The sequence below is a fragment of the Azolla caroliniana genome, unplaced genomic scaffold (assembly GCF_043228905.1).
Source record: "Azolla caroliniana isolate FFs.n. ecotype wild unplaced genomic scaffold, voAzoCaro1.0.p SCAF_16, whole genome shotgun sequence".
Lineage (NCBI taxonomy): Eukaryota > Viridiplantae > Streptophyta > Polypodiopsida > Salviniales > Salviniaceae > Azolla > Azolla caroliniana.
In genome coordinates, this window is record NW_028230451.1 from 5,613,468 (window position 1) to 5,636,730 (window position 23,263).

Below are 23,263 nucleotides of genomic sequence, written 5' to 3' on the forward strand. Positions count from 1 at the left end.
ATAATGTCCGGACAAAATGATGAAGCCAAGCAACACCCCCATAAATGAAAAACAGAAAACAAGATTGAGCCAAGTATTTACCGGCGGTAGCCGGTCACCCAAAGTGAGGCTACTGTAAAATATTTCCTTCTTATTCTTCCGTCTTCTTCTTCACGAGTTTTGATCGTCTCCTTCGAACGATTACGAGCTAACAATATTCGCAGCAGGTATCATCTGTTTCCTCTGTTTCTTAGGGTTAGGGTTGATGCTAGGGTCAGGTTTGCGTTTAGGTTTAGGTTTAGGTTTAGGGTTATGTGTCGGTTTTTCTAGTTCCCGTGTTTGATTCCGCTGTCGTGTTAGGGTTTCGATTTTAGCACTTCCGTGTTAAGTTGTTTCTTTTACCTCTGTTTCTTTCCGACAGCTCGAGAACTCGAGTTACGGCACAGAAGGATACACGCACGATCATCTTTCTTTTGTTTGTAACCACCTCAGAGAAGCTCGCAGAAGAGCATTGCAAGAACAGGTGTTGCGCGTGTCTATATTTATGCAAATACATGTCACGGTTTAATGCAATCAGATGATGTATGTGATGGCTATCACGAAATGGACGAAGATCCTTGTTGGATCAGAGAAAAGATAACTATGAGAGGCATCGATGCATGTTTGCAGGAAGATCTAAATCATCGTCATACATTAACAGAAAAGCAAGGAAAAGCAACTTTTGGCAAGAGTGCAAGAGTGGGAAAAGCTGAGAAAGTGGGGAAACTGACTTTTGTGAATGGCTGGGTTTATAAATGTGACAATGATGGAGATCAGGCTGGGGAATTTGTGCCTTCGGATTTTGAACAAAAAGTAGATATTGGTCAGAATTGGAGGAGGAGAAAGAGAAAGCAAGAAAGTGTGGAGATAAACAGAGTAAACCCTGGTGTGGGTTTTGACGAGGTTTATGCTCAAGTCAGGGAGATCAGCAAAGATTCAAGAGAAACACATGATAATACAGTGCAAGGTAAAGATATCATGACTCGAAATCGAATGTGGAAGAAAGAATCAGATCTAATGAATGGAGCTGGGCCTAATATGCATCAGAGAACGAATGTAAATAGTCTAGATATTTCTTCTGGTCTTTCCAGCAAGCATAAAAGATTTGGTATTCCTATAAACAAGAAGTCTAGACAAAATGGAGCAGAGAAAAACGACCTTTTGCATCGATCCAAGGTACTTGAAGAAGAAACATTAAATGTATCTGAGGAAATGTACATACAACTGAAAGCAGAGAATGAAAAGTTAAGAATGGAGGTCAATGATTTGCAAAACCATATGGAAGTTGTACATTCTCTGGCAAGACAAGGAAGCAGGTGAGTTTGTGTTATTTACTTGAGCTCACATCTTTACTGACTTGTCTCTAGTTGCACACTGTGGTCACATGATGTGATTTTTAGGCAGTTATTCAATCTTGATTTGATTTGCAGCTATGTTAAAGATAACATAGTTCTGGTAGGATTGTGAGTGTTTGCATCTAATGGTAAATATGACTTGGTTTGTTTGAAACCTTGTTAGTGAATCTGCTATTTTCTATCTGTATGGCAACATGAGTGCATATTGGCATACACCTTTGATTTGCAGCTGCAACATCAAATCTATGTTATTGATGTTATTTCAGGAATTGTCAGCACTGTAAGCTAATTAAGGAAAAGATGAAGGAAATGACCAGTGAAGATGATTCATATAAAACTCAGGCTGCTGAAAATATTCCTGTCTCACCAACTGTCCAACCTTTACTAGTTGATGATGCCCGACTGTTTGAATCACCAATGGACAGTTGCACAAGCGCGAAGAAGATTTTATGTAATGACAGACTGGAAAAGAGAATTGTATCTCATGAAGTGGAAGAAAAACTAAACCAGAATGAGTTGATTTCAGCTTTGATAAGTTTAACTAAGCCCGTGGAGGCAGATACTTTTGTTAGGAAGGATTCTGATGGATGTCATGAGGAAGCAAGTGATGCAGAGTGCCACTTGTGTATTGAATTGGCATCACAGACGGATGATCGATTGGAAGATGATGAAAAGGTTGCAGGGTTTCAAAGTGAAGAATGTGTATCAAAACAACATCTGGAGCTAGATCATTACCTGGAAAGTTTACATAAAACCTCGAGGGATAAAAAAGGAGGGAAAAGTATGTTTGAACGTGGTGGCCAAAATTCAATAAATCACATTGATGTTCATGGTTTTGAAGAAAGGATTGGAGATGTTGCTCAGAACAGCTGTGAAACCTTTGATGGTGGTACTGGCAAACAGGGTGAAGATGATGGCTACATTGATTTGAAGTGTGGATGTACAAGTCAGAAGTTCGGCGATACATGTGGGATTCTTCGTCTATATCAAAGTGGGATGCTTGAAATATATTGTCAGTGTTGCTCAGAATGTATCGAAGGTACGAAAACCTTTCTCCTTTTTACAATTCTGCTCATTTGGCTTTTTTTCACATAATCTACACTGATCTAACTCTCTTTACATAATGTATGATAGCGGAGTTTATCCGTTGTTTTATGTGATGTATAATGAATGCTGTGCCTGTGTGGCATTGCGTATTCTATAATGCAATGTGTTATTATATCATGCCCAGTGTATAATACATTTTTCAGGAAAACCAATGACACCTGCTAATTTTGAGAAGCATGGCGGTCGAGGTGCTTCGAAAAAATGGAAGGATACTATTTGGATAGTTCTGGGTGATCAGAAAGTTATGTTTTCAAAGGTAAAGGGTCTCGATGCATTTGTAAAGAGATATAAGGAATCTCGATCTCGGTCTAGACAAGTACATGTGGTGAAATCAGTATATCATCGAGATGAGTTTATGCAATGCAAAAAGTGCTCGAAGAAACGCCGTATGCGGTGTAAAACCCAAGAAGAATGCCGTCTATACCACAATGCATCGATGAACCCTGATTGGGAGTGTGCAAACTACCCATTTGATAGGTAGGTTGGATAAGTGCAGTAATTATGTATTTTTCCATTTCTTTTCTAATTGATGATTCTGCTATTCTAGGTTTATGTCATGTCAAGAGGAAGAAGAGAGAGAGGCACGGCAAGTCAATCGAGGATGTATGCGATCACGAACATGCCAGGGATGTGCTGTATGCATATGCACGGGATGCTCCATATGTAGATTTGAAGATTGCTCTTGTGAAACATGTGATGCCTTCAAGGCAATCAACAATCAATGAGAGCAAGCTTGATCATCATGTCTTTTCCTCTTCATGGGGGCATGCTTGTTAGATCATGTGAATATGGTAGAACATACTTCATTGAGCCAAAACCCATACTTGGTTATGGATTGACCTTTACATACGTGAAAATAGTGAAGAGGGACATATGTTATGCATTGATACTGGCTCTCCTCGTCGTGTTAATTAAGCACTGGACAAGGCAGAATGAGCCATTATATTGTCCTATTCTTTTTCTTTATATATAACAGAAAGAAACATCAGCCATGATGGAATTCCCATGCTGCGAGTTGTTGTATTTAAAAATTTGGCAAAGGAAGCAAAATCAGTGTTAACTTTTCTTTGTTTTGCAAAGATTCTGTTGTAAAAATCCATGATAATAATAATATTAACAATAATAATATATGTCCTTTTCTTCTCTTATAAACATTGCTCAAAAGTTGCACCTTTCTTCTCAAGTAAGTTTTTCTCAGAATGAACCCCCTATTCGCGTCCTTTGATTTCTTACAGCTAATGATGTATTGGGCCTTGGAATCCCATTGGTCTTGGAAGTGTTGTAATTTAAATGAGAATTAGCTATGTTTTCTATTTTATGTTTAGTGAATTCTTCCTTAAAATTAAGAGTATATTCCCTGCTTGAACCTCCTTTGATGAACCAATATGTGTTCTGTTTTGCTCTCTTAAGTGATCACTTCAGCCCTTCGATGAACTTATGTAGACATGCCTCTAATTAGTCTCTCAAACATCCAAATTTGGACATATCGATAACTCACATGATGCACAAAGAGTTGATGTAAGAGAAAGTACCACTCGTACGATGAATCCTTGATGAATAATTAGAAATGGATTCTAATATCAACTCAATTTTGCATTGACTACTTTCAACCCTTCCATTGGTGGTTTGAAAAATAGGCAAAAAATATCAGTAGAGCTTATGTTGGTCCTACCTTTATATTTCCCAGTTACAATATTGTATGCAGTTTTGACCACGGGCAAAAGGAAATATTTTCAGAAATACAAAACACAGTAGTTTATATTTTTCTAGTACAAAACTTAGAGCTAACAACTCTTTGATGTTGTATGTTTGGTAAGATGTAAAAGTTTTAAACATTAGTACTCAACTTTTATGTTGATAAATCCAACAATACAATAGTAGTAAGCAATGGTTCAATTCAGTTTAGGAGTCTCAAACTCAAATTGTTAATGTCTTTTGAAACTTACCCTGAATCAAACCATGAAACCTTTAAACTGAATATGTTGAAACCAAAGTTTTTGAAGGGTTTCTGTCTTGGAAGGACCCCAATTTGGTTTCAACATATTGTTTGCTATCGACCTCAGGAGTTGTTGCTCTCCTTATTTGTATAGGCACTAATAGAGAGCATTGTAATTATGCAAAAGAGTATTTACATATTCTTTGTTATTATGTTGGCCTAGAAATCTTAGTTTAATTGTTTCTTTTGTTTGGGGGTCAAAGAGGTGGGAAATGTAATTGAGACTCAAATCTCAAAGAATTTTGGAGTTTGTTGAAGCATAAAAGTTATTACACATCCTACGAAATTATGGGTTTATTTCACAACAACAACAAAATATAACATTGGTTAAGGTTCTTTACCTCTTCAAATTGAAGAGCAACCATGGGTTGATTGGTGTTTATGGAGTGATGTGTTTACAAGTGATTACTAATCCCTTGTACCATTGCTCCATAGAGTCTCTTTGATGGCTATCATCTAAGGTTGAACGAGAATGAAAGGTACAAAGATTTGGTTATGGATGGCCATAGATCGTGAAACATAGTTGGCATTTTAAGTTGCTAATTGTAGCAAATGTCTTCACTTGGAAAGTATTGATTGGGAGGTTTTCAAATTAGCCCTAAAGTGATGTGAACTTGAAATAAGCAATTGTGTCTTTTCCATTATTCAAGTGAAAGATAATACTCATTGTTTCATACAATGTCTAATTGCTTGTCAGATTTAGTATTCTATTCCTCAAATTTGGCATGTTTGTAGCATTGTTATTTGACACAAAGACAACTTGTTTGTATAATTCACACAGGTTGAGTTGAAAACAGAGATAGATATAGTTTTCCTATTTTTGCGATATTGGGGATTGCATCTTAATTGGATATGTGCAACACTTTTGTATTTGATGATAAGCATGGAGTCAAAGAATGTCTATCAAAGGTAAAGGGAGTACTAATATGACAATTTTCTTTATTGGAACAAGTGGAAATTTTGTCCTCAATGGAATGTTTGTTTTGCCAATTTGTTTCAACATATCCCAAACCCTTGCAATGATAATCAAACTCAATTGTGGTATGATTTTAGTGTTTTTTTACAGATTTGTTGTGGGTTTGAGAGAACACCCAAATGGATGTAGCTCAATTGGTAAGGCCACCTAATGGAGACGAAAAGGTTCAACCCCTAAATTCCACAAGGGCATCTAGTAATAGAGAGGTGAGAAATTTGAGTTTGAACCCAAGCCATAGTTAGCAGTGTAACAATTTATCGCTAGGGTAAGTTGTGTGTGTGTGTGTGTGTGTCAGAGAGAGAGAGAGAGAGAGAGAGAGAGAGAGAGAGAGAGAGAAAGACATATTAATGTCTTTTAAGTAAATATAAAAATAAATAATATTAAGTAATATTAAGTGTTAGACTTTGAGAATAACAAATCAAAATAAAATAAAAATTATTTAGTAAATATAAAAATAAAGAAGATAAAAAAGAGATGAAAGAATCTAGTTTCTGGCACATGTGAGATTCTCAAGTTAAGATATATTATAACTTTTGTCTTCGAAAGATCTCTAGCATAGGTCAATCCAAAATGGAGAGGTCTCCAAAGCGAGAGAAGCACCTAGGATGAGAGAGAGAGAGAGAGAGAGAGAGAGAGAGAGAGAGAGAGAGAGAGAGAGAGAGAGAGAGAGAGAGAGAGAGAGAGAGAGATTATATTATCGTCTTCGGAGGTCAATATGACCTATGAGACCAAAAACATTACATTTCACGTGATATGTGTGAAAATGAGTAGTGACTCTCGATGTTCAAGAACTTTACCAACGAATGTTGCAATCGAAAGTGCACATTGTGGTTGTGAGAGAAATTTGTGCAAGGATTGGGCTCGATTGAAGAGATGTGTAAAGCATGGTCGAATATGATCAAAAGCAGAGCATTATATCAAAGTCAGACTCACGAACTTGTTTAGGGCAAACTGTGCATAGCCGATCACTCTCATCACTTGTGCCCCAACGCCCTATCTCACATCGCAATGCATGTGAACTAAGTCGCATGGAAGCAATGGTTCAAATGGCAGATAACGGGATGGGCTCTAACATGTATCAATGTGTACAGTTTCCCCGTTTCGCAAAGAATATGTCAAGATTAGTACTAAGACAGATAAGGAATTAGTACTAAGAGAGGTATAGAACTCTTGAGATAAGGAAAGAGTGAGTGAGTGAGTGAGAGAGAGAGAGAGAGAGAGAGAGAGAGAGAGAGAGAGAGAGAGAGAGAGAGAGAGAGAGAGAGGGTGAGAGAGAGAGAGAGAGAGAAAGGGTGAGAGAATGATGATAAAAGATATATATTATGTGAAGAGAGCATACAATAGTAGTTAGGAGGCTTAAGACTAGCGTTGAACCGATTTGGTTCGAAATAATGCCTTGTGCCTCCTTTTATAGTGTTCTCAGGAGTACTCCTGAAGTTTCTAGAATGTTCCAGAGAAATCTGGAATATACATCAATTTTCTATAATAAAACATAAATGAAAATAATACTCTATGTATTACAATGTATGGTCTAATGGTCAAGAGCTCGATCCATGTAGCATAAGGTCATGGGTTTGAGTCTTGCCATATCATGACACTATCCCCCCTTTAAAATGATGAGTGTCACGAGTCGTTTTGGATTGAGGACCCGGTTTGTCTGGATATTGACGATGGAAGTCTTCAAGAAGAGCACGAGCATTTGTCACATTCTCTATCGGTTCCCAAGTACGCTCGTTGGGACTATATCCTAGCCAATTGACTAGATAGTAGAGCTTGTTGCGAACAATCTTAGAATCAAGGATGGCGGCAACCTCGTACTCAGGTCCATCTTCAAGCTTGATTGGGGGTGGAGGCTGTATAATACGTCCTGGGATGGTGCTCTCTTGATAGGGTTCGAGAAGAGAACTATGAAACACCGGATGTATCCGAAGTTGCAGAGGTAGATCGAGACGAAAAGCAACATCATTAATCTTTCCTATAATACGGAAATGACCTAATCGCCGATAATCCAACTTCTCGCATGGGTGAGTAGTCTTGATGTGTTGTCATAGTAGCCATACCCGATCTCCAATGTTAAAACTGGATGGAAGTCGATGACGATCCGCGTAAACCTTGTGTGTTTGTTGAGCTTGTTGGAGATGAGTAGATAAATCGGCTTGTATCTTGCGTAACCGCTCTAAACGATCCTTTGCGCAAGGATTTGTGGACAACTCTGGGGTTTCAAATACACACCACCGGGGGTGAGAACCCGTATAAGCATAAATGGCGTAACTTTAGTCGATGCGTGGACTGAATTATTGTAGGCAAATTCGGCGAAGTGGAGAATATTTACCCAGTCATCCTGATGATAGCTTAGAAAGCACCGAAGATATTGCTCCAGTGTTTGATTTGTTCGTTCTGCTTGGCCATTTGTTTGTGGGTGGTAGGGGGAGGAGAGGTTACAAGTGACCTTGAGCATTTTAAAAAGGTGCTTCCAGAATTTCGATACGAACTGGGGTCCACGGTCGCTAATGATACTATAGGGAAGGCCATGATGCCGACATACTTCACACATGATAATTTCAACGGTTTCTTCACTGGATATTTCCTTAGTACATGGCAAGAAATGAGCCATCTTCGTATATTGATCTACGACTATTAGAATTGCATTGACTTAGAGACTGGAAGATTTGTGATGAAGTCTAGAGCAATGGATTGCCACGACTTGCTTGGAATTGGTAATGGTTCTAATAAACCATATGGATGATGCCTTGGCATTTTCGCTCTGCAACATGTATCACAAGTCCGAACAAAATCTTCGACAAATTGTCGAATATAGGGCCACCAAAATGATCGTTGTACTAAATCTAATGTTTTGTACTACCAAAATGCCCAACTGTATATGTGTCATGATAGTTTTGGACTACTCGAAGGCGGCAAGAACCATTAGGAACATACAAGAGTTCATTAAAGAATAGTAATCTATCATGGTATTTGAATTGTCGATAGTCTGTACCTGGTGGTTGCGACTGTGAACAAGATGCACGAGAGGGATCAATTTGTGCTAGAATGGCTTGGGCGAAAGCATCGGTCTTCAAGTCCTCACCTATAGTATCGATAATGTGGGAATCCATGGGCATGCCAAAGACTTGTGTTGCTTGCAATTGTGTCGATCCCAAGATTACTTGCTTTTGGTTATCAAAAGCTGGCTCACCGGGACGCGGTGCTAGGTACGAACGTTGTGATAATGCATCTGCCTTCCCTTGGTGCTTCCCCGGACGATATGTAATTTTGAAGTCGAAACGCGTGAGGAAGTGGGCCCACCGAGCTTGACGTCGATTTAACACACGAGCGTCCTAAAAGTAGGCAAGGTTTTTGTGGTCACTAAATACGGTGACTTGATGAGAGGATCCCTCTAGAAAATGCCTCCATTGCGTAAAAGAGTCCACTATTGCCAATAGCTCCTTATCATGAATTTCGTAGTTGATTTTGGCGGCGTCAAACTTGCGTGAGTGAAAAGCCACAGGATGTAGCTTCTCATCATTACCCCGTTGTGACAGAATGCTCCCCAATGCGAAATCCGATGCGTCTGCTTCCATAATGAATGGTTGTTCCGGATCGACATGAGCTAGAATTGGAGCCAATATAAATGCCTTTTTAAGACTCTCGAAAGCCATGTCCGTTTCTTTAGACCAAACGAATGATTGTCCCTTCTTGGTAAGTTGTGTGAGAGGCAGAATGAGCTTTGAGTAATCTTGTATGAACTTTCGGTAAAAATTGGCAAAGCCTAAAAGCATTGCACATCTCGCATCGAATGCGGAGTTTGCCACTCTACCACAGTTTTGACCTTAGCTGGGTCCATGGAGATGCCTTCCGAGGAAATGACATAGCCCAAAAATTCCACTTGGTTGCACCCAAAACTACATTTTTCCAGCTTTGCATAAAGATCATGTTCTCGAAGTCGTTTTAGTACTGATAGTACATGAGACTCACGCTCTTCTTGGGTCTTCGAATAAACCAATAGATCATCCAAATAGATGATCAAATAAACATCCAAGATATCTCGGAATATATCATTTGCCATGTGCTGGAAGACTGATGGTGCATTAGTGAGGCTGAACGGCATGACTGTATACTCGAAGTGCCCATATCTGGTGCGAAACGCGGTCTTCCATTCATCTCCTGGTTGGATCCGTACGAGGTTATAGGTTCCCCATAAGTTGATCTTCGTGAAGAACCTGGCACCATTGATCCGTTCTAAAAGACTTGAGATAAGGGGAAGTGCATACCTATTTCTGATTGTAACCTTATTCAAGCCATGGTAATCTACAACGAGACGAAGTGATCCATCCTTTTTCTTGACGAAGAAAATGGGTGCGCTGGTTGGAGATTTCGAATGCCGAATGAAACCATTTTCCAAATTCTCCTCTATATAGGCTCGTAGGACTTCTAGCTTGGTTGGTGACAAATTGTAGATTGGTCCCCATGGTGGCTCTTTCCCTGGTTGTAAATCGATGGGGCAGTCATACGGTCAATGGTGAGGAAGCGTATTGGCTTGTACTTTATCGAACACATCAACATAATGATGATACTTCTTTAGAAGTTGAACGGTGGACTCCTCTTTAATGGTGTTTGAGGGCATTACTGATATTGCGAAGAGAAACATTTCTTCCTTGCGTCCTTCCCGCAACTGATGTAGCGAAATGGTTGCAATCTCATGAGTAGACCCTCAGGCTTTTCGATACTGGATTTCTCTTGTTCTCCAATCTATGTTTGGGTTATGTAATTCGAACCATGGTAATCCTAAAACAATGGGGTGTTCTGGGATGCTAATTATATTAAATGATACTACACATGTTAGATTATTTAGGACAATATTAGCGGGCTTTGACTCTTCTATGATATTTCCGGAAGCAATGGGACGACCATCAATGACTACTACAGAGGCTGGACGCGGGAGTTTTTTGAGTGATATCTGATGAGCTTGGGAAAATTTCCTATCCATGAAGCAAGAATTAGCTTCGAAATCTAGAAGTGCTAAGACATGTATTGGAGGGGTATTTTTAGTACTAACTGTTACTTGGGCTACGAACACATTGCTAACTTGCTTAGAGGGAATGGAACCACTAATGGGCTGCAAAGATCTAGGGCTGTCCAACCAAACGGCTCCTATTTTGGTTGAACTTAGTCGTTTAACTCTTCTTCTAACTGACTAAGGACATCAAATTTGTTCGCTAGATTTGGGCTATTAGTACTATTAGGACTATCAGATATCCCTACTGAAATAGACTCAGGTTCAGTACAATTAGAATTAGCAACTATTTGGTTTACCTGCCTTCTTGGCCTATAGGGACAGTTTACACTGATATGCCCTGGTCCACCGCAATAAAGACATAGTCGGTTTGCTCGGCGTCGTTGCTTTTCTTCTTCCGATAGCGGTCCGCGATGACGTGTGGTGTCAATTTCCATCGGAGTTGGAGTACTTACTGGAGGTGCATTATATGACTCCCTTGGAAAAGGTTTCACTACCACTGAGGCGTAAGTAGGCTCAAATCTTGCCCTTGGCATCTGGAACTGACGTTCTGAACGTCGTTCGAAGAGGCGATTGTCACATCTCACTGCGTGACTGATTGCTTTTGTTAATGACTTTGGTTCTTCGGGAAAGGTCAAGAGTAAATCTTTGACATCGTTACGTAGACCATAACGAAATTGCTCCATTAACGCTTGATCATCCCAGGGGATATCGGAGGCAAGTAGACGAAAATCTGCAGCGTATGTGGAGGTTGGACGATCGCCTTGACGTAGTCGTCGGATTTTGTTGATTGTTGTCCTTATGCTGTCTGTATCTCTATAACAGGCTTTAAACTCACTTATAAATTCTTCAAAATTGTTTAGTAATGGAGATTCTTTTTCTAACAGCGGAGCGAACCATGACAACGTTGAGCCACTTAACAATGTGCCTACTAAACCCACTTGTGATGCATCGGTGGGATATCGGGAAGGATGCATTTGAATAACTAGTTATACCTGATTAAGGAACCCTCTAAATTGCGATTGCGTTCCATCGAATTTCATGGGAAGGCCGATCTTGGGTTCTTTATGAATCCCTTGTGTTCTGGGTCCTTATTGTTGCATCGCTACGATGGTTGCTTCGAGTTGTTGCACACGTAACATCAGCTCCCCGTGTTGTTGTTGTTTTTCTAGCACTATTTGTTGAAGATCCCCCAACAAACGATGATTTTCTTGTTCTAGTGCTACAAATTTCTCCTTTAAGCACTGGAGCTCCGAGAAAACATATTGGTATTCTTGAGCACTAACAATTTCCATTTTACTAGGGAGGATAAGAGGATTAGTATGAAAGGAAGAAAGGGGTTAGAAGATGAGGGAAACAAAAAAGAAGACCGGAAAAAGGGGATATGTAAGAAGATAAAAGGAAGAGGAGGAAAGGAGGAAATGGAAGGAGGACAGAAGGCAAATAGATTCAAACTGTAAGGATCAGTACTAAGACATATAAGGAATTAGTACTAAAAGATAAGGATTAGTACTAAGAGAGGTGTAGAACGCTCGAGATAAGGAAAGAGTGAGAGCGAGAGAGAGATAGAGAGAGAAAGGGTGAGAGAATGATGATAAAAGATATATATTATGTGAAGAGAGTATACAATAATAGCTAGGAGGCTTAAGACTGGCGTTGAACCGATTTGGTTCGAAATAATGCCTTGTGCCTCCTTTTATAGTGTTCTCAAGAGTACTCCTGAAGTTTCTAGAATGTTCTAGACAAATATGGAATATACATCAATTTTCTATAATAAAATATAAATGAAAATAATATTTTATGTATTACAATGTATGGTCTAATGGTCAAGAGCTCGACCCATGTAGTATAAGGTCATGGGTTCAAGGCTTGCCATATCATATGACATAATATAGTTTTGTAGTTAGGTGCAACATGTGTAGTATAATGTGTGAAGCATGAGCCTCCACATTTGTCCCTGTCATGATTACATTGGCATTGCAAAAAGGCCTCATTTATAGAGGAATCTACTAATGCATCATGTAGCAAGTGTCTCGCATCCCATCTACCAAACCATTTTTCTATAGCTTGCATCCAACCAAAACACAAAATTTTGCTTTTATGCGTCTTTTGGATCTTTTTGCTTGCTTTCCATACAATTCTAGGAAGTCGATGTGAGGGACTTTTTTGATCCCTAAGCATGTATTCAACAACCCTTTCCATGGCCATGATCTCAATAGGAAGCGATCCCGTCTCAAGGAGGAGGGTGTAGGGTGTTTGTTTCTTAACTTGCAGAAACTTTGTAAGAAAATGTTTTTGGACATTTTCAAACTCTTTCCACATAGATTTAGGGATGCTACCGCCCCATACTTCCACCCCATAGAGAAGAATCGATGTTACCAAAGTGTCGAAAAGATATTTCTTAAGGACCCAACACTTAATATCTCCAAGATTGCATGTGTTCTCAAATGCATAGTATGCTTGCTTACCCGCCTCTAAGCAGCGTCTAGCACATTCATTCCATCTATGATTTGAAGGAACTTCAAGGCCAAGATATTTGAAGCTTTCCACACATCCAAGTGGCTCATTGTTGTACATAATGCATGGTTTATCTCTTTTTTGGCTCTTCACAAGCATAATCTTTGTTTTACAGCTATTGACACTTAATTTAGTATGCATGCAAATTTTTTCCAATGCCTTCATAAGCTTTTGTGCATCTCCTAAAGTATTTGCAAAAAGCACTACATCATTTGCATATAGCAAAAGCATAATCATTACATTCCCAATAGCAACTTCGTCAACACATGGGTGGGAATGGTAGGGGGTTCTAGATGGCCAAACCACCATCACCCATACGTGTTATAGTTCATCCTCAACCACACTCAATAACATTGTTTTGTTTGATTAAGCTCATGGTCTCTTTAATGTGAGACAAGGAATTCAGGCACAAGCTAAGATAATCATTAATATTAGTTTGCAAACCTTATTTTGGTATTGTTTGTTGTATAATTGCCTTGCTCGACGATGTAAGAATGATGAAATAACAACAATGTATTTGGTTTGATCTTGGTCTGCAATTTTAAGTGAAGTGAACATTTATTGGCTTTTATACTTATCCTCGTTACAAAAGGGTTTCGGGTTCATAAAATGTCTATTAGACCAAGTAACTCCTAAAATATTCATGTACATGGCAAAGCATGACAAAATAAAAATATGTTGCTATAACATTACCATAAAAATGTGGTAATTCACTATTAGTTTTTGGATGTGATCATATAACTTGGAAAAGAAGGCACATTGGTTACAACTTACTCTCATATTGGATACCAAGAAAGAAGTTTGAGCTAAATGTGCAATAAAAGCCGAAGGGCCACCAATAGTGGATCTAAAGAGGCAACTTCTATCTTTTGGTTAGGCTCTTAGACCTTAGAACCCCACCAACAAAAAATGTGTTGAATTCTAAAGCAAATAACCAATTAGTGATATCAATATGAAGCATTGAATGAATCAACAAAAATGACTATATAATGGATTTAATGTCACTTCAATACTTGAAAGCACAAGAAGAGAACACCACTAACACATATTCACTGCTCACAAACATGGAGGCATGAAGAGTTAGATCTACTATACAATGTGGGAAACAAGAAGCTGTGTTTTCATAGGGTTCCTTTGGTGCCACCATATCATTACTAGAGTGTGTAATAGGTAAACCAATAAGAAACATTAGGATGAAATTGTTTTATATAATATAATAGTTTTCTAATGCCCAAGACTTTATAACATGGTAAAATGGATGTGATACATCAAACCACGTCTTCTCCAATAAATGTCAACGCAAAGCATGGTAATTATGTTGACAATCTACCCTTGCCATTGTTCAATAGCTTACGCATTGAAGACTAGCATACTTGCATCATTGCCACACTTAAAAACAACCATGTTGGCAATTCCTCATTGTGCTTTCAAACTAATATTTTCATCTTCTTTGCAACTCATAATAGGAGCAAATATTGGAGGTGTCAGTCTATATATGTGGAGGGATGTAAATATAATAAAATAAAATAGAAAATTTATCATTCACAATGAGACCAATTTCAACATATCTTGTATATGACTTTTTTCCTTAAAATATGGGTTACTACTATGTAGTAAAAACTCTAGAAACTCTCAATATGAAAATAATGCATGCATATATGTGCGCACACGTCTCGGTGATAATTTGAGTATGACACTCACGTTATCATGCCCACTTAACAAATCATGTTTTTCACAAATTATGTTATAGGTTGAGCATTCAATAAGTGAGTTTCATACTCCACTAGGTTTTCATTACATACCTTGAATATTTTCATGTCTAAATGGTGATGATGCCTCAATACCTAACTTGTGTGAGTGAGTTTGAAGAAGAGTTAATGCTCTCTGAGAGCCAAGGCTCACGGGAGTAGTGAGATGCAATTGGATACATTTTGAAATTTGTTTTCCTTGCATTGGGGCCAATATTCTGGGTTAATATTTGCCCCGATACCTAATTGAAGAGTGACGCCCCACAACTAACAATCAATAGGTAACAAGAATATATAATTGATATTACATAAGTATTTGGATGCAGGTAGATCTCTTAATTCTTTTATAAACACCAAAACGCCTTGCAGAAATCAAACTATCTGAGTCCAAGGATATGATATACAAGCAAAGCAATAATTAAACACAAAATGTGCCACCGAGTTGAGCATCTCACGCTCCTACCTTGTGAGAATCACTACTATACAACACGCGAATTTGCTTTTGTTCTCTTCATGGACAACCTTCCGTTTATTTCCTCTTCAAGCTTTCGTTTATGCTTTATATATATATTGTTCAATCTATATGATATAAGCACATTTTACACCAGCCACTCTTGGGTGAGAACATAAAATATTTTGCAATGAATTGACAAACTGTACAGTGGAGCCAAAAATGGTTTCATTGAGAAAAAATCATCTTTTGTTTTGATGTGAACCCAAATTATCTGAAAGAATGCTTTATGAGTATCTGTTAATCCCTTGGAAGCACCTGACGAACTCCAACAGAGCCAATATCCACAACTTATTGAGAATCTTGATATATAGTATATATCTATATAAATGTGACAGATAAGGGGCTACCTATCATGACTTATTTTCAGTCTTCCTCTTGTCTTTCACCTGCTTGCATTCACTAGATTGGCACCTTCAAGATTTGCACCTTCCAGAATCTGCCATGAAACATCTTAGAACAAAACAATCAGAAAACAGATGAAAGATTTCATATGAGAAATGAAAGTACACAAATGTTGGAGTGCATGCCCCTCAGTGTTAGTAAGAGACAAAGCCATATTCATTAAAATTGAGATGGTTGAGTCCTATGTTTGGAGACCGTGAGGTTGTGAGGTTGTCAGTTCGATACACAGATGTAGCATGTAGTTTAGGAGAAGTGACCTAAAAATGTGTGGAAGGATTTGAGGTCATGAATTTGTTTGATATCCTAATAACTCACTAAGGAGAAAAAAAGGGAATGAGAAACGTTAAAAAGAATCATAAAATTTCAAAATCGGTTTATATAAAGAGAGATTTTTGAGAGATGATAAAAAGTTGGTAGATGTTAACTTAAATTTGTGCCAGAGCATTAAAGGTTCCTTCATTTATAAAATGACAGGAATGTTGATTTTAATATCATAAATGATAGGAAGTTGAACGAAATAAAGAAAAAAATGCCAGAGTTTAAAAGGTTCAGTCATTTATAAAATGACAGGAGTGTTGATTTAATTGGTTGTGTGTAATGGGACAAAGGAAGAGATTGCATTTTTAATCAAACAGTTAGATCATCATGGCACATAAACATGATAAAAATGCAATATAGAAGAAGAGCGAGCATACTGAATCAAAACAGTTACATATTTATGATATAAATATGAGAAAAATGTGGGATTGAGGAAGATAAAACATACCGAATCCCGTAGATTAGCATCTCGTAGATACACACGTTGAAGATTCGCTTCTCGGAGGTTTGTACCAATTAATATCGCTCCCTAATAATAGATTATTCACGTCAAATTTCAAATAAAATAAAAAAGTTACACCTAGAAAATATATTGACAATGACCATTACGTTTATAACCTCCAAAATATATTAACAATAAACATCACGATAACCTCCAAAATATATTGACAATGAACATTATGTTTATAACCTCCATCAGTGTTATACTAAAAGTTGTGTTTCAAAATCTCATCCATCACATATAAATCCAGGATGCATAAAAAACATAAAAGATAAATCGGTAAAATTTGAGAAATAGACATATAATATCATGTTCATTTCAATTAAGCAAAAAGAAAGACACCTTCAAATTAGCTCCTTCTAAATTTGCACGATAAAGGTTGGCATTTGTAAGGTCAGCTCCCTGTCAAAATAGAAAACGGTAAGTAGTATCCCATCGCTGTGGAAATACAAAATATATTTATGCAGAATAGATTTGAAAGAGAAATGGTTATATTACCTGAAGATGAGCTGACCTAAGATTAGCCTCACAAAAACTACATTCAACTAAGCAAGCATCTGAATTAGGTATAGAAAAATAGATTAGAAAATGCCTTCATAAAACACTGGTGATTATATTTATTTCATGAAGACCACTGAGGAGATGATGCACTCCTTGATATCATTGAAACTAAGGATCTGTCGCTCTTAGTGCAACCAAATATTAGCACAAGTCTATAATAGATAAACATATCTCACTTTGAATATTAACAACAGGAAAGACTATATACACACAATAATATCTCCCGAAAGGAATATATATATATATATATTTACACACATACATACTATAATATCTCCAGAAGGGATGTGTTCGGAAAGCACAGAGAAACCCTTCAAGATTATTTTCGTGAGTCAACTATGACGTACAGAATAAATCCTGACTTAGCTGATGAGAATTACATTCTTAAAAGCTGTATCTATTGATCGTTTCACGGCTCTACAGCCATATATTCAGCCCACTTTGTTTCTCTCAGTGTATATGATGTAAGCTTTTTCACATAATGGTTTTTTGTACATAATCAGCCACTTGTTCCTTTAGAGGAAAAAACAAATCCCAAGCTTCACAAACACATGTACAATGGGGTATATGAAAATGACTGTATTGACACCCTCTCTAAATGGTTGCGACTCAAAACCATGGTATGGTAGTACACTATCAGTAGTGAAGCCTAGAGCTTTCTGTAGTTCTTTAAAGAAGATGAAGGCATAAATAACAGACCTTGTAGGTTTGCACTCTGCAGGTTTGCACCTGCTAATAGCGCTCCACGAAGACTGGTTTTGTAAAATATACATCTGCAAAAACATTTAACCTCTTCATAATCTTAGACAACAAAAAGAAAATGTTTTTTGAGACATTAAACTATGACTCTTAAATCTATATCCAACTACGAAAATAGATCAGAGATAAATGCGTATCTAAATCCTGGATCTCAAATAATTTGGCATGTAAAGACTTTGTACCAGCCAAAAAGAAAGTATATATTATATATTTATGAATCAAGCTAAAATGAATGCACTTGATTAAAACAAACAATCTAGTTCCTATCAGTACATAGTTCAGCACAGATTATGATTTTTTACTCGCGAAGAGTTGCATTATGGAAGTTTGAGCCATCTGCCTCTGCTTCCTGCCATCATTACAAACAACTGAATGTAAACCTGCTGCTTTAGACAGTTTGCATCCATAAACTTTTCAATAGTGAAGATATTTTGCATGGCTTACTGTAAATTTAGCAGATTGAAGATTGGCTCTCGAAAAAAAAGTATTGACCAGTCGAGCAAAACTGAAATCTGCTTGAGATAAATCCTGCAAACAGTGGTATAATCAGGTTTTCTTCTAAGAGGCCTCACTGGCATGAAAAACAAAAACACTCAGCAACACTCTAAAAAACTTCTTTCATGAACCACCATGATCTCTTACCAAATATCCTTGAGAAAAATTTCCCACCATTTGTAGATCATTATTCTATTGATTACAAGTGTTTCAATTCATATAGTTGGACAATGCATAATTTTTTTATACAGATAATAATATTAAATCAATATAAATATTTCACATGGACACACATACATAAGTTACAATTGTACCCTTTACTTTTGTAATCCCAGCTCCAAAAACAATATATTTTAAAAGATAATGTATTCTAACTGCAGTAAAAATGGAATTTTCTTCTTTATGAGAGGTCCCTTGATTCCATTAAAGGAAACGCTTGGCATACTCCACAAGAAAGAATACTGCATTATTTTGATAGGTTTGGGATCCCAAACCACTAAAAGGAAATGTATGGATAAGAATCTTTCAATATCTCACTCAAATATATATGCATATGTCAATATTCAAACGGTTTCATGTATATCCAACATTTTTATTCGCAACTTCCATCACAAAAAAGTATAAGCATTTGCTGCTCTTACCTAGAACCTACACCGAAAGCCTCACTCATCAAGGGAAATAACTCAATTGGTGTCTCTTGTACCTGTTTTCTTGCTACCACCCTCAAAAAGAGGATGTCCAGACAATATCTGCTCTTTATCCAATCTTCAGTTTCACAGGCAGGTCACTTTAGCTCTTTGAAGTAAGTAGAGATTGACTCAATTTGGGAAATTTGATCACGTTAATTGCAAAATATGCCATGAAAATTATAATAACTTCTGGATAGTGAGTCGCTGCACAATGTTGGTGTGAATTCTTAAAATTTCATGCATACCCTTTTTCCAAACAATGAAGGTGAAGAACAAAGGATTACAGTATGTTGTTAAAACAGATATAGAAAGCCATACTTCCTACTTACCAATTTTGAAAGATCTTGGCCAGACAAGTTGACTCCACGAAATCGTGCATGCTCTGACTGTATGAACTTTAGTACTTCTTTCCTTGTTAGTTCAGGCTTATCTTCATCATCTTCTTTTTTTGTTACGGCAACATTGATACTTTCAATCAGACCCTGCTCAAAACAGGGATGAAAAACATGTGCAAGGCAACACGACAATATTTGAGAAATGTATATAATCAATTATATGCTTTCAGCAAACTAAACATTTTTAAACGTACTGCCAATTGATAGTATTCCGCTTCTAGTTGTAGTTCCTGGTAGGAAGGAAAATCTAACATGGGCAAAACACCATCCCGCAACCAGTTTAACACATGGCGAAAATGCTTCCCATCTCTATCAATAAAGACAATTCCCTGATGCAAAGAAACAAGCTTAAATATATCAGCTATTCAGGCAGTTCTTGAACCTCAAACTCCCAATTTCAAGACATATGTTCAAAACATGCAAATCACCATGTCGTACTATGATCATTATATAAAGTGAATTGAAGTAGTCAAAAACACTATAAATTATAACTATATTACAAATTTATCCCTCTGTATGGATTTCACAAGGAAAATGCAATCCACTTCTGCACTCAATCAGATGAATGCAATTATTGTAGTTACTTCAACGCTCTCTCAAAAATCAAGCATAGAACTTTCTAAGTTGCGAGAAAAATGAAAACCTTGGAATCCCTGTGAAGCCGATGACGACCACTAAACATGGCAGCAAGCATAGAGTCTGAATCTCGTTGAGTTAATGTATCAATTGTTGTTGCAAAAAGCTTTCCCCCTATAGATCACAAAGCATTCTATATTACTAAAAAATGGAGAGAAAAAGCCTTCATTTAGGCAGGAAATAGAGAACAGAAGTAATGGAGATGGAAAAGCCTTCCTTTAGGAAAGGATTGGAAGAACACAAGCACACAATGGATTCTTACAAGTTGCACAGAGTTTTTATTACTATATATTTATATGTGTGTATGTATGTATATATAATATATATTGATAGATAGATAGATAGATAGATATATCCATCCTTTTTCGCAAGATAAATATGGATGAGACTCCCTAACATGAGGTTTCAAGACTCTACATTAAAAAGCACAAGAAACATAATACTTTAATTTCACATAAAGTTGAATGCTCAGAGTACTGAATCAGAATCAGAGACTCACTTTAAACTAGAAACTTGATAGACCTATGTATATCCCATATGTCCAAGTACAAAACTGGAACTCCGGGCTGATATACATATTTAAAAATAAATGAAAGTAGAAAAAATAGTACACCATATGAACAACGGACACTACAATCTATTGCTCCAATTAAGAATCCATTAAATCTAACGATGAGCTCTTTGTTGGAGACAAGTACAATGTCATGGTGTCAGGGGATGCTAGATCACTTTTATAATTGGTCAATGTGGGGTGGACCCTAATCAGTTGAAACATTTGTCGGTGGATATAAATGTGAATGGGGATAATACAAAGTCATATTCTTAGAAGATTAAACATGAAAACTGTGGGAAGATAGTTGTGGCAAAAACACGTGGGTTCACCACACTTTCTGGAAACCATAGACAAGGAATAAAGGAAGGATTGTTCACACTAAGTAACACAAATAGACTTTCATGATTCATCGTAAATTACAGTTTCATGAGAATTCATTAGAGTGCTCTTATGAATCTAATCTCAAATTGAAATTTTTGTTGTGTATACAAATTCTGGTTAGCCTTATAACTTTGCGGCTTCAATGGAGTTTTCTAATTCATCATAAATTACGGTTTCATGATAATTCAATTGGGGTACTGTTGTGAGTCAGCTCTCATTTGTGATTCGTGTTGTGTGACAGATTAAAATCCTTCTTACAAAGTTTTCGCTGATGATAACAGAGAGAAAAAATGTAAAGACACAAAGCTTGTGGCACTGATCGTGTGATGTGTCTCCTTGTATCATATAAATTGTGCGGATGAAAACTGAGTTGATGTCCAACCTATATTCTAGTGTTTGATTTCTCCTTTCTGCTTTACAAAGGTTAATTTTATCAAACCATTACAAACTGTTGAAGTGGATGAACCTCTCAATATCAAAATGTCCAATCCTTACCTTACAGGGTAAAACAACATTCCCTATTACTCAACTCAGCTTTTTGGTTTGTGGGTAGAGTTTAAATATTCTGCATTGACTGATGATCATTGATTATGATGATGAGGCATTGGCCCTTTATGATGTGGTCTTCAAATTGTGTTCACACCACAAAATCTCATGACTGACAATTATCTGGTAGAGCTATCCCTAGTCATTGGACGTGAAATACCATTGTAGTAACTTTACACGACGCAAATCATCCCATCAGATCTTCTTTTCATGGATGCCTTATTTGAATAACAAGGTGCAATAGTGTCAACATAAGAATGTCATTCAGCAGTGGCTCTTAGAATTCAAGTATTAACAAAGGAATCGGGAATCAAGTAATTCTACAACTAAAATGAAGTTCGATTTACGACAAGAAAAACAGTTTTTTTGGAAGTGTACAGAGTTTCCTGTGTTGTCTCGGATCGAGATACACCCAAGAAATACCAGTGACACCTCCTGTTCACTTTCGTCCTCTTGATTTCGCACCATACTCTTATCGAAAATCCAAAAAGTAAAACCATAAAGACGGATCAACCTCAGAAGATGGAGACAAGAGAGACCAAAAACTCACCAACATTCAACTCAAGCACGGAGGGGAAACCATTCTGCTCGCTGTCCATGGAGCTCGGCCAATTCCTCTCTGCTGTGAAGGTCTCTCGTGGTGGTGTTTACGCCACAGAAGGTTTCTCCCACAGAGGGAGATCGGCCATTACAAACAGGGGAAAGCTTTGAAGCACTATATATATTTACATGCTTCTTCTTCTTTCTTTCTTTCTTTCTTCTTCTTCTTCTTCTTCTTCTTTCTTCTTTTTCTTCTTCTTCTTCCTTCTTCTTCTTCTTTCTTCTTTTTCTTCTTCTTACTTCTTTCTTTCTTTCTTTCTTCTTTCTTTCTTCTTCACATCAACCATTTTGAAGTACTTTTGAAAAATATGTGTCTGTAGGGAGCTCCTTGGGGGGTAGACTTATTTATTTATATCTGGGCTCGGGCCATGGATGGCTTGGCTCTTCGCTGTGTGATCAGGACCCTCGTCTTGACTAGAGAGTCGTGGAGCTCTTGGCATCGGTTCATTGGCGTGTCGCTTCTAGTCAATGGAATAACGGTTCACCTTGATTGTAAAGACTGACACAGTTAGTTTCTATCAAATGATTGTTGCGTGGCGCAATAGAAATAATTAGAAGATATATGTATGCACACACGAGAGATAGATAGATTATATTATCATCTTCGGAGGTCAAATATGACCTATGAGACCAAGAGAGAGAGAGAGAGAGATCCTATTATTGTCTTCAAAGGGTCAAATATGACCTATGAGACCAAAAATATTACATTTCATGTGATACATTATGTGAAAGTGAATAGCAACTCTCAATGTTCAAGAACTTTACCAATGAATTGTTGCAATCGAGAATGCACATTGTGGTTGTGAGAGAAATCCGAAGATATATGTATGTGCGCACAAGAGAGAGAGAGAGAGAAAGAGAGAGAGATTCTATTATTGTCTTCGGAAGGTCAAATATGACCTATGAGACCAAAAATATTACATTTCACATGATACATGATGTGAAAGTGAGTAGCGACTCTCGATGTTCAAGAACTTTACCAATGAAGGTTGCAATCGAGAGTGCACATTGTGGTTGTGAGAGAAATCCGTGTAAGGATTGGGTTTGGTCAAAGATGTGTGGAAAGCGTGGTCGATTATGATCAAAGGCATAACATTGTATCAAAGTGTGATACTCATACTATCGAACTTATGTAAGGCAAATTGGGGGATCCGATCCATCGGATTCGAACCAACGACCTAAGG

The 23,263-nt window shown here is 37.4% G+C and overlaps 2 protein-coding genes across 2 annotated transcripts; one reads left to right on the plus strand and one right to left on the minus strand.

Moving 5' to 3' along the window:
- The first annotated feature begins 100 nt into the window (after positions 1-100).
- Positions 101-3,545, plus strand: LOC147853780 (uncharacterized). Its single transcript, XM_087332470.1, has 6 exons — positions 101-206; positions 401-985; positions 1,110-1,334; positions 1,640-2,412; positions 2,624-2,957; positions 3,028-3,545. The coding sequence occupies exons 3-6, from the start codon at positions 1,231-1,233 to the stop codon at positions 3,203-3,205; spliced, it is 1,389 nt and encodes a 462-aa protein (XP_087188596.1). The 5' UTR covers positions 101-206; positions 401-985; positions 1,110-1,230; the 3' UTR covers positions 3,206-3,545.
- Positions 3,546-15,089: 11,544 nt separating this feature from the next.
- LOC147853781 (FH protein interacting protein FIP2-like) lies at positions 15,090-22,240 on the minus strand. The gene is made up of 12 exons (XM_087332597.1): positions 22,030-22,240; positions 20,007-20,113; positions 19,558-19,692; positions 19,298-19,450; positions 18,229-18,312; positions 18,087-18,133; positions 17,725-17,798; positions 16,963-17,021; positions 16,807-16,866; positions 16,411-16,491; positions 15,590-15,678; positions 15,090-15,497 (listed from the first exon to the last, which is right to left on the minus strand). Exons 1-11 carry the CDS (start codon positions 22,076-22,078, stop codon positions 15,625-15,627), a joined length of 903 nt encoding a protein of 300 aa, XP_087188723.1. The 5' UTR covers positions 22,079-22,240; the 3' UTR covers positions 15,090-15,497; positions 15,590-15,624.
- Positions 22,241-23,263: the final 1,023 nt, after the last annotated feature.

Coding starts and splice junctions, on each gene's coding strand:
- LOC147853780 (XM_087332470.1), top strand. CDS start 1,231: ATGTACATACAACTGAAAGCAGAGAATGAAAAGTTAAGAATGGAGGTC. Junction 1,335..1,639: donor CTGGCAAGACAAGGAAGCAG/GTGAGTTTGTGT, acceptor ATGTTATTTCAG/GAATTGTCAGCACTGTAAGC. Junction 2,413..2,623: donor TTGCTCAGAATGTATCGAAG/GTACGAAAACCT, acceptor TACATTTTTCAG/GAAAACCAATGACACCTGCT.
- LOC147853781 (XM_087332597.1), bottom strand. CDS start 22,078: ATGGACAGCGAGCAGAATGGTTTCCCCTCCGTGCTTGAGTTGAATGTT. Junction 17,799..18,086: donor CATAATGCAACTCTTCGCGA/GTAAAAAATCAT, acceptor ATGTTTTTGCAG/ATGTATATTTTACAAAACCA. Junction 17,022..17,724: donor GCAGAGTGCAAACCTACAAG/GTCTGTTATTTA, acceptor TACCTAATTCAG/ATGCTTGCTTAGTTGAATGT.